We start from the raw sequence: 15,307 nt of genomic DNA, 5'->3' as shown, positions 1-15,307 counted from the left end.
TCTGCATTCAATGTTTGACACCTTGTAGTGCAACTTAAAAAGCGTTTGTGATATACTCATTTAGTGTCCTAAATCGATACAATCGTAACAAAACGTTAACTTTTTCTATTTTTGGTTGGTCGTAAAGCGCGGCGAAAGTTAGTTTACATCTTTCTGTTAAGGCCGGGCTACATTGATCGTACTCTCTGGTGTAATTTTGATTTTCACTAGCGCACCTGGCGGCGGCTGACCGAAGCATTTTTCCAAACAATTTGGAGCCGCTTCAGAAAATATGTATTTTTTCCATGTTTTTAACTTAATTTGGACGAGAAAAGTTTTGTAAAAGGTAGATGCACATGTCTTGCACGCATTGCATCCATTTTCATGGCAAAAAACGATAGAAAAACTACTTAATTTTGAGATCCGGCACGACCATTCCCTCGATGACCAAAAAAGCTTCCACCAGCCGCCGCCAGATGCGCTAGTGAAAATCAAAATTACACTTGCGAGTACGATCAATGTAGCCCGGCCTTTATACGTAGCACAACTTGTATCATACGAGCATACGCTACACACCGATAGAGGGCGCTAACGAGAATTTGGATTTGCCGTTCGGTTGTTAACGTGCTCGCGATGTGGATGAGCAATTTTGTTTCCATTGCATTTTTTTTTCCTATTAACACAGGAATTCAAAATAAACATAGGGTAAATGTACCAATAGTGGTGCAATTTGTGGTGGTACCGATGTGTTTTAATGGATTTAAAGTGTCAGGAAGGACATTTTCTGAATATTTTAACACATAGCAATTGTAATATGTTTTATCTTCTCAATCACAACCATTTTTACCATGAAATACATCAAATTTACGAAAAAATACATATTTTTGTGACTGCTTCGTTGTACCTATAATGGTGGTATGGTTACTATAGTCGTCGTATTGTGTTCCTGTAGTGGTGGTAAACAAAAATGCATCAAAAACGGTGTACAATATCAATGAAACTTAGTTTCGACGCTGTTTTCGTATGAATAGCAAGGACTACTGCCATAATATTGGTTTCTTGCGTAATTTGATTGTAAAAAAGTGTATAAATTTGATCGATTAAACTATTGACTAACGTACTGCATCACACCTGTCGTCAACCTACACCCGAAGGAGTGTGCTTGATTTGAAGTCAATTTTTCGTTCAGCCATATAAGCGAATTTTGGCCTGTTTTTGGTAAATTACCTACATAAAACTCGTTTCTGTTGCTTATTTTAGTGAAAACAGTACGACATGTCGAAAATATCTTCGAAAAAATCTAAAACGACCTGTTTTTATTGATTTTATAAATATAACCACTATAGGAACATGCCTGTTTTGTGTACCTATATTGGCACTATGGTAAAAAACACTTAAAAATGCATAAAATTGGTCAAAAGGCAAATAATTTTGGTAAAACAATAATATTTCATAACAGTTATGTTGAAAAACTAGTAATTGCGTGGTTATGTGGTCATTTAGAACGTTAACAGAAATATGAGTTTCGTTATGAAATCCTAAGGATTCTGGAAAAATGTTGACACATTTCACAAAATAATGGATTTTTCGGTCACTAAGTAACGGAATGGCCTCATTTAACTTTTAAACCCTTTGTAAAAGGCTAAAGAACATTTCACACTAACGTAAATAACTTAATTACTTTTAATTTGCCGTATGAACCGCATTTTAGTGCAATACCATCACTATTGGTACTACCACCACTATAGGTACATTTACCCTAGCACGAATTGTATTTTTTTTTTGACGTAAAAGAAATTATAATGAAATCTTTATAACAGATAACTCACATGACCAGATAAAATGGTTCGATTAACGATTTTACACGCTCACATAGCGAGTTTTATCCGTTCCAGCGACTCACTAGTTGTACGAAAAACTCGTTATCGGACATCGGAGCCTCTTTTCCATATAATTTATGTAATTAATAATTGGTTCCAGGATATTCTGCTACAACGTGAAGCAATGAAAAATGTCATCATAATACTAATAACTAGAAAGATATTTATGGTTTACCATTTCCTTATCATTATTATTCATCCATTTTCTTAGAACACTTACGGTGTATTGTTTTAGACTAGTGGTGGGGGCTCGGAATCGGACCTACCCAATTCCGATTCCGTAATCGGAATCAATTCCGGAGCCAATTCCGTGTACGGAATCAATTCCGGAGCCAATTCCTATGCTGGAACTGATTCCGATTCCGGATCCGATTCCGGAGCCGATTCCGAAGTTGACTCCGGAACCGATTTCAGAATTGACTCCGGAGCCGATTCCCGAGTCGGCTCTGGAATCGATTCCACGATCAGAATCGACTCCGGAATCGGAATTGACGCGGAAATAACAATTTGTCCCGATAACGGAATCATAATTGACTCTAGATTTAGAATTAGCTCCGGAATGTGAATTAGTTCTTGATTTGAAAAAAGAAGTTTTAGAAGCGAAATCAGTCCGGGAATCTCCATGAGAATGGATCTTTTTCAAGTAAGTTTTGATTTTTTGCGGCTATCAATACTGACTCCGTTTGGAAGCCGATTCTAATTTAAGAGCCATTTCCGATTCGAGAGTCGATTTCGATTCCGGAGCCGATTCCCACTCCGGAGTCGATTCCGAAACCGATTCCAACTCCGGAGTCGATTCCAGAACCGATTCCGACTCCGGAGTCGATTCCGGAACCGATTCCTATTCCGGAATCAATTCTGGATCCGATTCCGGAACCAATTACGGAGTCGATTCCGTTTCCGGAATCGATTCCGGAAACTGATTTCGGACCTACTATCTGGAATCGATTCAATAAAACTGTGGAGCTAGCCGGAATCGACTCCGACGAAAACTTCTTTTTTCCTATCACTCTTCTTTAATATTTCCAGAATATGACAAATTCCATTGTTTCATACAAGTCATTTTGGCGCGATTCTTAGTATCAAAACTCGTATCTACCTGAGCGATAAGCAAAAATAACGAAAGAATCATGCTTTAACCTTCATTTCTATAACCACCTACCCGGGTATGTTTTGCTTATTCTTTTTATGCTAACTTTTTATTGGATTATCGAATCGATCCAAAAAAATTAGAATGCCTAGAGAAACATATTTTAAAATATTGGTAAAAAATTCAGATTTTTTTCAATTTTTTAAATGTGCTTTAACCCCTTACTTCTATAACCACCTACCCGGATAGGTAATACATTCAATAAAAGATTTTGGTTTCGGTTAGTCGTTAATTTTGTAATGATATGTGTAGCAATGCCATAGAATCTATTCCAAAAGTTTTCTAGCTCCTAATATTCTTCTAAAGTCACATAGATTGAAATGATTGCCACGACAGTTGGGAAGCCATGGCGGTGTATTAGTGTCAGTTGAACTAATTGCTGTGCATTCAATTTACGTTACTAAAAGCCATACATCAGAAATTTATAGCATAAAAAGAAGTATTGCTATTATAGCTGCACAGAATAAGTTAAATAAGACATTTTATGACCAATTAATATACAAATTCCCTTATAAATGTATTACCTAATGGGTTTGTGGGCATAAAGATGAGGCTGTATTTTTGGTCATAGAAACGAAGGTTAATGATCTTGATTTCACATCGGCGCCAAAACAAGTGTATAAGGACGATATTGCTGGTTTTGTGAGATTTTACTCGTTGAAAAAGGTATTTGTTGAGTATTTAGATTTGCATCTTATGCAAAAAATGAGGAGTCATTATGAGGAGTTCCACTATTTACAGATTATATTATATTTAAATTATTTTCCCTTTAAATTTTCGTTTTCATTGAACATATGGAATGCTAGAATTCTAGCATTGTTTCAAATCTACAGTGGAATATTGTAAACAGTTATCGAATAGGTATTGAAGATGTTGGTAAAAGTAAAGATTATCTTTCGCTGGTTTAACTTTAAACTTTGACTTTGGAAAACATTCCATCTCTTCCAGTATTAATCATCAAGTCATTTTTTCTAATTTATAGGAATCTGACTTATACATCGCTCACAATTCTTGTTTTCAGAGTAGCCATCAAGGTTCGGCGTTGCGTCCGCTCTGCTAAAATGTAAAAAACAGGAGTTCAAAGAAATTATTTATTAATTAATATAAATTAATATTAATAAACTTTGTACATCACGCACTGTAACTCTTGGCTTTTGATGAAATCGTGCCTCATGGTGTATTCTTTGTTTCTTGTAAGTCTTTCTACATCTTTCAACTATAGCTAAAATAAATTATGAAAACGCTAAAAAGTTTCCGATGTAAGCGAATTGCTGGCAGTAAACCTGCAATTTTGTTGTGACTCTGCTTGGTGGCGATTACGTCAAATATGATTCAACTGTCAAGCGATTCTTGTAAACATCTATGGCTATACCCATGCTATACACAATAATTGCTGTGCGTGATTCACGTCGAATATTTGCTACATTATAGAAAAAACTTAACTATTTTCACCCGGTTTGCGGATAACTTAAATGAATGATAGTTTTTATTTTCTAAATCGAATGTAAAATACGTGGCATATGATAATTTATTTTGTTCAATACCAATAATATTTTGATAATTATGCCCATTTTTGAACGTTAATTGCGAGAACACATCTGTGCAAAGCATATACCTTATTTTTACTTTAAGCTACGCTGTAATTAGTAAAATACTTAGCATTTTGGTCTCAGAAAGATACAATTTTATTGGCGATTTATTTTTTCAAAATAAATGCTTCCTCCATCGTGCTAATTTCAAAACCTTTATATTTTCTCATCAAATTAAATTGAATTTTAAGACTCATTATATTGAAAGGCGAAAAAGGGATTCCAAAATATACCACCAAATATTATTTTAATCATTTTGATTACAATACTAAACCGGATTGCTTCTACAAGATGTACAAATGAATTTAGACTATAGCTTTTACATTAGCTTTACATTATTATTTTGTGTAATCAATTATCATAAGATTTGAGCTAATGATATTGATGAAGTACTGATTAATAGTGGAATGTTGCTTTTTCTTGTGATTAATCGATAAAAAAATCTAATAGCAGCAGAAAACGTGCAATTTTTTAGAAAGAAACTATATCCTGAGCGTTTTTATGACGCTTTTTTCTCTCTGGAGTAACTTCACTAAAGATATAAATATGCTTCACATCCGTGTTCCCAAAACCACACCAGCTCGTTGACGTTAAGACGTCTTGTTGAATTGGAGGTAGGAATTGAAAGACGTATGAAATTCAAATTTCACACTGAAATAGCCAAATCTTTGTACCAATTGCGGTGGTGCTGTAATGCAAAGTAGAAACAGTAGGTTCTAAATAATATTTTTCAAAGATATTCGATTTTGATTGAAGATTAACATTTGTCTGCAGCGCTTAAAACATATAATATACTTATAAGAATTCCAAGAACGTAGTTATTGGGATCGGAAATGCACAATGAATTTATGTGGGATCGGAGATACACGATTTTCCAAATATGACATTTCTTTGAACAAATATGTAGTACTAACTGTACACATACATTGTGAAAGACAAAGTGGTGTGCCTTTGCCATACATTGAAAAACTGCGAAATTAGTTAATTATAGCAGATATAGCTTGTTTCTTACATAATCCGAACACATTGTCCTAACACAAACACTTCAATTTATGACAAAATTCAAATATTCTCATTGAACAAACATGAAGTTTAAGAAACCGACTAGGCTACTATAACATAATTCAAATTATAAAAAAAATATTTCACGAGTTTGTAATAAAAAAAAATAATATTTGGACCCATTATCTGGCATATTCGAGTATCCGGGTTCGGTCGAGTTGCGATAAGCCCGGATAAAAGGCGTTCCACTATAGATTATTTCTAGAGGGGAATGGTTCACAAGCTTAAGGAATTTATTAATTATGAACCAGAAAACATTTTTAGTTTTTGAGACCATTTATTTGGGTTGAGCATCGCTGTGGACTTACTCGTTACATTTCAGTGACTCTAAACATAAGGGGAAATATCGCGTGTGACTGGCTGAAAAAAGGAGCCCAGTTCTGCAGAAAATGCGACAGTAGCGATTAAATGAAGGCTTTGGTTGTGACAGCGTGCATAGCATTTGTCCCATTTGCTATGCGAATACGCAATATGATAAAAAGATAATTTAATACATAAAATATGCTCTAATTTCTATGTTGTCAGCGTAAGCGGGCTTTTTTTAAGTGCCACATATCCACTAAACGGCCACTAAACGGGTTCTAAACGACTCAGGCTCTTAACCTAAAAGTAATCTAAAAAGACTTCGTTTAGCAAACGGCAAACGACTGATTTATTCTAAAAATAGCAAAAAGCTGATGGCGCCATCTGTTGGTGGGATACCCAACCAGTGGAGCTTTCCTCGCTTCGAGAGCTTTCTCCTTCCCTCTATGATGTTGTATGGTTTCGCATTGAAGTTATGCATCGCTAGAACTAAAACGGCGATACGATTGTTTAAATACTAAACTCCAATGTAAACACCACCACCGAAATAAATGAGATTTGAGTAAAAGTCGATGGTGTTGATACCCACGTATCTGTCCATACGTTCATTCATATAGATTTTTGCTCGGAAAGTTAGAAGTCTATATAGGTCATGAATAGATGAAACTCGTCAAAACACATGCAAGAACAGGACAGCAATATAATGATGAGTTATAATACGCCATCTATTGAGCAATCCAGTGAAACTAAGGATCAATCTTTTTTTTTTTTTTGCTGTGGATATTTGATTTTCCAGTCGTTTAAGCTTAATCTGTTGCGCTCGGATTTTAACTGTCATTTCAATGTTCAAGCCAGAGGGGTTACGGTTACGCCAATGATCACGCGCAATTTTTGCAGAAAATACACGAGCGGTTCCGAGTCACTAACAATTTGGTTTTTTAATGTAGTTTCACGCGCGATTTATGCAACCAAAATAACCGCACGTTCGTGTTGAAACAGTGCAATGGACTTCTGCTAATAGCGAATGACAATTCATCCCACCCCGTACAGCGCTTACTGGCTGTTGCTTGGGAACGCGCGGCGATTCGTCTGCAAACTGCTCTAGAGCATTCCTGACGTTTGACCATTGTAGATGTGACGCAAGGTATTTGTACGACCGAAAACACTGCAACAAAGCTATAAACATTCACGGGAAAAGCATAGGGCGAAAACAAACGACACGCTTAAACACGCCAAGTAAGTAACACAGGGGACGGAGAAAAAAATAGAAAAAAATCTTAACCTCCAGCATGATTTTTCCCCGTTTGCCGGGGCCCAAATGCCTACTGGTGCGTACATTTTTTCCAATTTTAAAAAGGTAACATTTTACCGTCGTATTGCCATCGATCCACCACGGTGCGTGTAGCTGTGTGCGTATGCCAGTTTGTGTATGTGTGTGTGTGTGCGTGTGGATGTACGCAAGCCGCTGGACGCGAGAGCATGCGAATGAAACGTCGAGCGTGACAGAGAGGGCACGAGCCGTCCGACGAAAAGGCGTCAGACGTCTGGCAGCGACGTACACACAAATCACAGTGCAGTATCCCCAGGCAGCTGCTGGACGAGTTAGGGTTTTCGTGACTGTCATTCTGCCCGAGCCGAAGAGTGGCTACATCAAAGTTAAGGAAAGTGACTCGTACAGGCGCGCAAGGTAAGAACAGTGGCGCTTCACGGTGTGCTTGGATTAAAAAAAATCGTAGCCAGAATTTTTTTCACGCACTAAAAATTGCCCAACTGTGGTGATGAGCGAAGGCAGTGAGAGAAAAAAATCGAAAAAAAATTATTAACCCTCCTCCGCGATGCCAGCACGCACTCCAGCCACACACACACACACACACGCACGCACACACTCACTCGTACACGGGAGCGTGGCCCGAGCTGTGCTGCTGCCGTTTGTGTGTGCACATACACGGCAGCCGTGTACAGCCGTCCGGCCGTCTGACAGGGTGGGCACACTGAGCTAACGCAGCGCCACCATACGTCCGTGCGTGGAACTACGGTCGAGGTCACGTGAACCAGCTCCGACCGCTTGCGAGAGAGAGCGGGCGATCGAAAAACGGGCCGAACAGTGTGCGCGCACCAGCTCGCCGAGCGCTTTTGCGGCTTGCCGTCTCAGTCAGACATTTTTCCTGACAGGCCTCGGCAGCAGCGGGTCTGGCTTGCAACAGACCAGGGCAACATCAGGGCCGCCATTTTGACGTCGTCGCGCGACTCGGCCGCTCTCGTTCACATCTCGGGCTGTGCGGGGCACCGTTTCGTTCAGTCGTCAGTAGCGCTTCTAGAGGCGAGAAGCGAGCGAGCGAGCGAGCAGAACAGAACGGTGAACGCTGGTTCTTGGAAGAAATATCTCGCGTTTTATTTTTTCGTTGGTTGCTTTTCGAGTGGTAATTTTCTTTCCCTACATGAATTGTTTTTAATTGTTTTACGGCAACCAAAAAAAAAAAATAACGCTCTTGCAAATTGTTGTGCCGAGTGTGTGAGACAGTGAAGCAATAGAAAGTAAGCTTTCCGTCTGTGTGTATGTGCGCGTGTGTGTGTGTGTGTCTACCGATCGTGGCTCTCTTGTACGCGTGTGCGAAGGTGTGCGTGCGCTTGTGTATGTGTGTGTGTGTGTGTGTACATGCGCGTCGAGCACTTTGTACGTACACAAATTTTCGACGCGTTTGTGCATGGGTATTGTGTGTGTTTGTGTGTGTGTGTGTGTGTTCAATAATTTTGATCCTTTTTGGTTTCAAATGGAAAAATTCGTTTTATACTTTCCAGACTGTGGGTGTATGGGGTGGGGCAGGGGGAGGGATTGGTTCGCGCATTTGATGCGGAATCAAAAATGATGTGTTTTATGCGCTCTCTCAGTTTGTGTGTGCGCGCGCGTGTGTGTGTGTGTGTGCATCATTGGGTTCGATATGTGCGTGGATGTGTGTTGTGTGAGCTTAAGCAATAGGAAGGAACATTTGTAGGATGAAACAGTTTTCTCTGCCCTCTGTTTATAGGTGTTTTGTTACTGGCTTGATGATGTCTGGTGAGGTTCTGTACTTTGTTAACACACACAGACACACACACACACACACACACAAAACCCTCCTATTTTTATCACCACGACACAACACACTTTGCATGTGCGTGGGCAATTGTTTCATTGTAAGTGTCGGGCAAAACTCATTTATTTATTTTTTAATTTTTTTTTTTCTTCATCGAAAAATTTTGCATTATTGTTTTGCGCGGTTCATGATGGTTGTGTGGTTTTTTGCAGGCGAATCTCACTTTTTGATTCACCACCCTTGTGCTATTCATTCTTCTTCCGAGCAAGTGTGACTAAGCACACACACACACACACACACACACACACACACACACACACTTCCTATTCTCGCTCTCTATTTCTTTTTCTCCCCGTTCAACACACACACACACACACACACAAGTGCGCACACAGTGGCAAACCAATAACACAGTTGCGTGTGCAGTTTGGTTCTTTTCTATTGGTTTTCCAATCGGCACACCAATACACAGGCATGCGCGCGCGTGGGGACCTTTCTTTATTGTATGTTGGCGTGCTGGTGCGTGCGTACGTGAGGCAGTGACAGTTGTGTGCGGCGTGTATGTGTGTGTGTGTTTTGTGCACAAGTGCAATCACAAAAACGCAAGCAAGCTGCTGTCGGTCTCTGCATCGATGTGTGTGGGGGGCATAAATGTTTTGAAGCGGTTGTGTTGTGCGAATTGTGCAGAGGAGAGTAGTAGTAGGCAGAAGCGTTATTCAACGGCAGCACATTTGTGATGTGGGTTTTGTTTGGTTAGTGCACACATGGTGGAAAACATGACGCGGAGGAATTCTAACATTAAATTAAAAAGATGAGTGTAGGTTACTTTCTTTCCCGGCACCGAATGAAACTACAATCAACCAGAACAGCCAGAAAGGGCAATCAAATCAATTTAAATACACTGCCTCGACGTCTCTTTGTATGGTTTTGGTTGATTCCAACAGTGCTGAGCGACCAGCGGTCCCATCGGGGCACATCGTACGCGTCAAGCCACGTTCCATCAGGTTGCCGGAGCATTTTAGGAAATTGTAGGACCAGCGAATCAGAATCAGATAAGATTCTGGGTTGGGATGTTTAGGATATTTAGCTGTTTTTACCCTCCATTATTTTGGAGAATTTGGTCTGGTTTAGTTGGTTACCGGTTGAATTTAGTTCGTTGAACAGAACAGCAGAGTTGAAACAGTCTGTATGGGTCCCTGGAAAGAAAAGTGTAAATGTTTTTCTTTTTTTCTCTCTCCCTCTCTTTCACAGGAATATTCCCCCGTACCACGAACCCAAAAAAGGGGGGCTTATATACAATGAAGCGAGAAGGAATTTCGTTTGCAATATTTTAAAACACCCCAGGATAGCGGAACAGCGGCAGCAATTGCAGCAATAATTTCAAAACAAAAATAAGGAAAAAAGAAAACCCTGCTGGGGAGAAAATAACGCGCGCGCTTGTTCGCACACCCACATACACGCCGAAACCAGTCGAGTCGGGAGTTTTGCCTAGTTCCTGTTTGTTTTATTTTTTTGTTTTAATGTGTGAACAACAACGTCGGCCTCCACCGCAGCAGCAGCAGCAAGGGCGAAAGTGCAGCAACAGCAGCAGTGGTAGCGATCGCAACAACCGAAGGATGTAGCGGCAAGAGTTGCAGTACGTGCGAGTGTGCTGAACACAACAGTATTAGGGAAACGCGGTGTGTGGTGTCGTCCTCCCGATAGACACTGAAGCAAACGAGGACGGCATGCCCACGCACACACAAGCACACAGTAGCAGCAGGCAGCAGCAGCAGCAGCACCGTCGCGTCGTTTTATATTTTGGTGCCGATGCACTGAGCGACGACGGCAACGCAACAACAACAACAACAACAACAACAACGCCGCAAAGGAAAAGAAAGAAGCAGCAGCAGCAGCAGCAGCCAGGCCCGTTCGAACGCCGCGCGGTGTGTGTGCGTCGAAGGCGCGCGCGCGCGCGTTCGTAAGCGCAGCGGTGTTAGTGAAGTGTGCGAAGTTCCAAAATCTACAATCTCCATCAATCGCAATCCCGTGTGCGCGCGTGTGTGCGCGTGTGTAGTTTCGTGTGCAGTGTCGTGTGTGTGTGTGAGTGTGCGCGCGCGCGCGCGCCACGCTCTCTCTTCGTCGCCCGATAATCAGCCTACAGACACATCCCCACTCACACATTCACATATACACAAACGCACACACATCCTGAAGAGGTGGGCAATTCTCTCAGTGTGCCGTGTGTGTGTGCGTGCGTTCGGGCTGTAGTGTGTGTGTGTGTGTGTGCCGCGTGAAATCATCGTGTGTCGCGGGTGCCGCTTGTGTAGTGAAAGCGTACGGCAGTGCGTTGTGTGTGTGTATCTGGTTTTTGTATGTGAGAGAGCAGCCTGGGGGAGCTTGGGGCTGTGTGTGAGAGGCGTGGAATTGTGCATCCAGGCAAGTGCGCGTGTGTGAGTGTACATCGTGTAAAGATCGAGAAATCAATCATACGCATCCTCGAGATCATTCGCATCCTCACCATCGTCGTCGTCAACGATCAACCAAACCGTAGCCGTCTCTGCAATAAACGAAAAGACCGCCAGCCCGAGAGCGCCTTCGCCCACCGCCACCTCCAAAGTGTGTGAGTGCGAGTGAGTGTGTATGGGCGGTAGGTCCAACAATCCATCCGAAAACAATAGGAGCGCGCACACGCGAACGCGAAACGGGCCGAGGTGTGTGTGTGTTGAAGGTAGTAGAAGGTTGTGTGCAAAGTGCGCGAGTGCGCGAGAGAGCGAGAGAGAGAGAGAGATAGAGAGAGAGAGGACACGAAATAGCTTCACCGCAACAATCCACTAGTAGCAGCGCATCGTCACACACCCGCGCACACACACACAGCCAACCAACGGCAAAGAGAAAATCTGGTGGGAGCAGCAAAGGAGAGAAAGGGAGAGAGAGGAAGAGAGATGATCATGGTGTACAGCAACAATAGCAATAGAAAGTGTTTCAAATATGAAGTTACTGATCGTGCAACTTGTGAGCAAAGTTAGTTTAAGTTTAAGCAAAAAAAATTGTGTGTTTAAAGTGAAATAATAATAATAATAAGTGTAATTAAAGAAGGAAATATTCGAAGCTAAAGGTAAGCTAAATCCGGGGTGAAACAATAGCTTCTACCCCACTCTCCCCACCCCCCCCCCCCCCAGAACAAAAAGAAAAAGAAAAGGAATAAGCGCAACACCACCAGCAGCAAGCCCCGTCGTGCGTGCGTACGTACGTGTGTTTGTGTGCGTTTTTCGATGCTGCTGCAACTTGTTCGTTCTCTTTCCACCACCAACATCATCACTACCTTCACCACCCATCACCAAACAAACGAAGCCAGAACGCAACTTCTTTAACACGATTGTTTTCCCTTTCTTCTCCTTTTCCATATATCTTCATGCCTCGCGGCACAGCAGCACAGTGCTTTGGCCGAGACGTACGAATCGCTTCTATCAACGGTAGCAAAGTGATAAAAAAGTGAAAAAACAATGGCCGATCACATGGAGGAGCCGCCAATGAAGCGGGCGAAAGTCCGAGAAGTAAACTCAGGTAAGAACGCACGAGATGAAGTCACTAAATATATATGTATCCCCCTCTCCCCTTTCCAGAGCAAAATTTCAAAAACCTTCATTTTAGGTTTGTTTGTGTGTGAGCATCACAGCGATACGCAGCTGTTCGATTGCTCACGGAACTAGGATGGATGCCAAATCGATACGATGTCATTTTGAGTAGGATACTAGGCAAACAAGGACAATCTAAGGAAACAATAGAACAGATAGCATACACAGTGTTGTTTACCACCCCATTGCACAGTGGGCAACCGCCATACAAACGCCGGGATGAAAATCAATTCCTCGTGCTATTGCAATTTTTCTTCATTCAATACAATTGCTCGTACTATACAGGGTAGTCCTATACTAAAATCGTCAAGACAGCGAAAAAAAACTTAATAATTATCGCTCACAACATTGCATTATTGCGTATCAGCTAACAGCATCAATAATAATTGTTAGTAATTAAAACGAAGGCGGAATAAGTTTCTGACTGAAAACGAATTTTTAAAGTATTACGCACTAAAAAAGTTGTGTTTTTCATGGTTTGTTTGGAAAAGAGCCGATTCCTATCTTACGACCTTTTTCAAACTGTTTTTCCTCTCTTCAGCTTTGTTTTCTGCCTGTTTGTTTCAAATGTCCGTTTATGACAGGTAGTTGGCTACTGGTGGTGTATGGCTCATACGTCAAAATCGCTCGCGCTATTTTCAAGAAAAAGTTTAATAACTTTCGGGGTCGCAGATGGTCGCAGCTAATTTTAACGACAATGCGTAGGAAAAATGTTGATCTTTCCAATGATATACGACTCACGAGTGAAATCGAGTCGAATCATAAAAAAATCACTCTCCAAAATAAAAATATCCAAAAATTCAGCAGTGATGTTTGGTTCTCAATCATTTGTGAACTTTAAAAACAAGTTTTTGCAAAATATTAAGACACAACATCAAAGTATGACAAAAAACCTTTCCAACGACACATTGATTATCAAAATCTAACCATCATATACTAAAATATGATGGTTTATGTTCGGTCGAAAAATAGCTCAAAGTTAGGACAAAAAACCCAAAGTTTACACTTTGATTGCCTATATCTCAGTAAGTTTAAGATAAAAACGTGAAACATTTTGGTTTCAACTAAGTTTAAGTATCTATTTTAAGAAAATGATTATGGTGTAATCCTGCGATGAAGTTGGTTTTTCGATTTTTATACAGGCGTTTGCCCAATGTGCATTGGTTGTATTCTGAACGGTGCAGAGCTCGCTCACACCAATCCACTTCTGCACCGAAGGCAAATGTAAACGAACTTTTCAAATCACCGGCCAGAGTGGTGTCAATTGGGGTGTGTTGTATTTTGACCGAATGAAAAGGATTAACAATTCACTATGAAAAAAAAAACACGCATACTGTTCAGGATAGTTTTTCACCGAACAGGCGCGCGCTGAGTTTCATTTTTATGGTCTCTGCAAATTGCACTGCCTGCGTCCGTCCGCATGTATGTGTGCGTGTGCGCGCGCGCTCGTGTGTATGTATGTGTGTGTGTGTCCATGAGGTGAGTGGTGCAGTGAGTGCATTATTCCGGTTCAGCGGCTGGCTCTTCTTCTGCCAGCACTAGCACACACACTCTCGCAAAAACCAGACAGGACACAACATAAACCGTACGCTCAACTAGCACTCACACATCCTTACCAGAGTCGGAAAGGGTTTGTACGGTGGTCTATACATTTATTGTCTGAGAGTTTTTCCATTTTCTTTAAACAATTGCAATTTAAATGCAATCGATGCGTTGCAGGTAAGGGAAAGTGTATTCCTGTGGCGGAATACGGTCTGGCACGATAGTAAGAAAGTGAAGAAATCTTTGTCTTATCCAGCGCAGGAGGTAGCCAGAAGTAGAGAGAGAATGTCAAGTTACCAAAAGAGAATGAGAACGGAAAATGTCCGTTTTTTAAGACAGAAGAGAGGAACTAGTTCTGCTACTCCTCGCCCTTTGATAGTTTTTTTTTGTTGTTGCAGAAATGACATGCCTAAGTGCTGCTGGTGTAGACCGCTTGCCCAACGAATTTCCCCAATGTGCCGATAATCATCCCCTCCCCGTTATTAACAGTTTAAGAAAATGCCATTATTAATCCTCTCTTCATGCTCTTCTTACACGTTCCATGTACGGGTTGCTCTCCGGGGGGGCTTTCGCGTCCAGAAGTAATCGCAACCACGCTCGATCAAATGTTCGACCTGGAGAACCATCTTCCGGACGAGCTGATGGGCGACAACACGTGGGTCGATTCCTTGAGCGGAGGGAATAAACCGCCCGGTCCCGGTCCGGGATCACAGATGAATGGAGACGATCCGGGCGGGGGATCTTCCAACCTGTCGCAGGTATCGCTCGCCCTCCAACGCCAGCAGCTACAGCAGCAGCAACAACAGCAGCAGCAGCAGCAGCAGCAACAGCAAATGCAACAGCAGCAGGTGCACCACCTAATGCTGCAACAGCAACAGCAGGTTAGCAACCGTTCCTTCGCCGCGTGAGTCGTTGCTCCGAAGTACAGGGGACTAAATGTTGGCTTCGCTTTCTTTCTTTCTTTCTCTTTTTTTCTAACACCACACACATACAAACATGCTGCACATACTCACACCAGACGAACAAAGCGATGCCGGGCCAAGCGATGCTCGGGATGGGACCGCTCGGTGCCAAGACGCCCGGCATGCTGTCCTCGATGAACCAGGCAATG

General features: G+C 41.7%; 1 protein-coding gene and 1 long non-coding RNA gene across 8 annotated transcripts in view; one reads left to right on the top strand and one right to left on the bottom strand.

Annotated features, from left to right (window-relative positions):
- Positions 1-3,735: 3,735 nt before the first annotated feature.
- LOC120905867 lies at positions 3,736-5,211 on the bottom strand. Its single transcript, XR_005739950.1, has 2 exons — positions 4,149-5,211; positions 3,736-4,065 (listed from the first exon to the last, which is right to left on the bottom strand). It is a non-coding gene; the product is annotated as an uncharacterized LOC120905867 (long non-coding RNA).
- A 1,880-nt stretch (positions 5,212-7,091) lies between these two features.
- LOC120905861 (histone lysine acetyltransferase CREBBP) overlaps positions 7,092-15,307 on the top strand; it is a 26,965-nt gene continuing 18,749 nt past the window's right edge. For 2 of the 7 annotated variants that reach the window (XM_040317116.1, XM_040317110.1), the window contains exons 1-5: positions 7,332-7,650; positions 10,289-12,134; positions 12,451-12,583; positions 14,776-15,077; positions 15,215-15,307. The exon at positions 15,215-15,307 is cut by the window's right edge and continues 7,708 nt beyond it. In XM_040317116.1, coding sequence (XP_040173050.1) covers positions 12,523-12,583; positions 14,776-15,077; positions 15,215-15,307 — 456 coding nt within the window. In that variant the 5' untranslated portion in view covers positions 7,332-7,650; positions 10,289-12,134; positions 12,451-12,522. The other 5 variants (XM_040317113.1, XM_040317115.1, XM_040317111.1 and 2 more) reach the window with 5 other exon arrangements.

This window comes from Anopheles arabiensis, chromosome X (genome assembly GCF_016920715.1).
Source record: "Anopheles arabiensis isolate DONGOLA chromosome X, AaraD3, whole genome shotgun sequence".
NCBI classification, from domain to species: domain Eukaryota; kingdom Metazoa; phylum Arthropoda; class Insecta; order Diptera; family Culicidae; genus Anopheles; species Anopheles arabiensis.
Note: the sequence above shows the minus strand (reverse complement) of the source record. Positions and strands in the feature narration are given on the sequence as shown.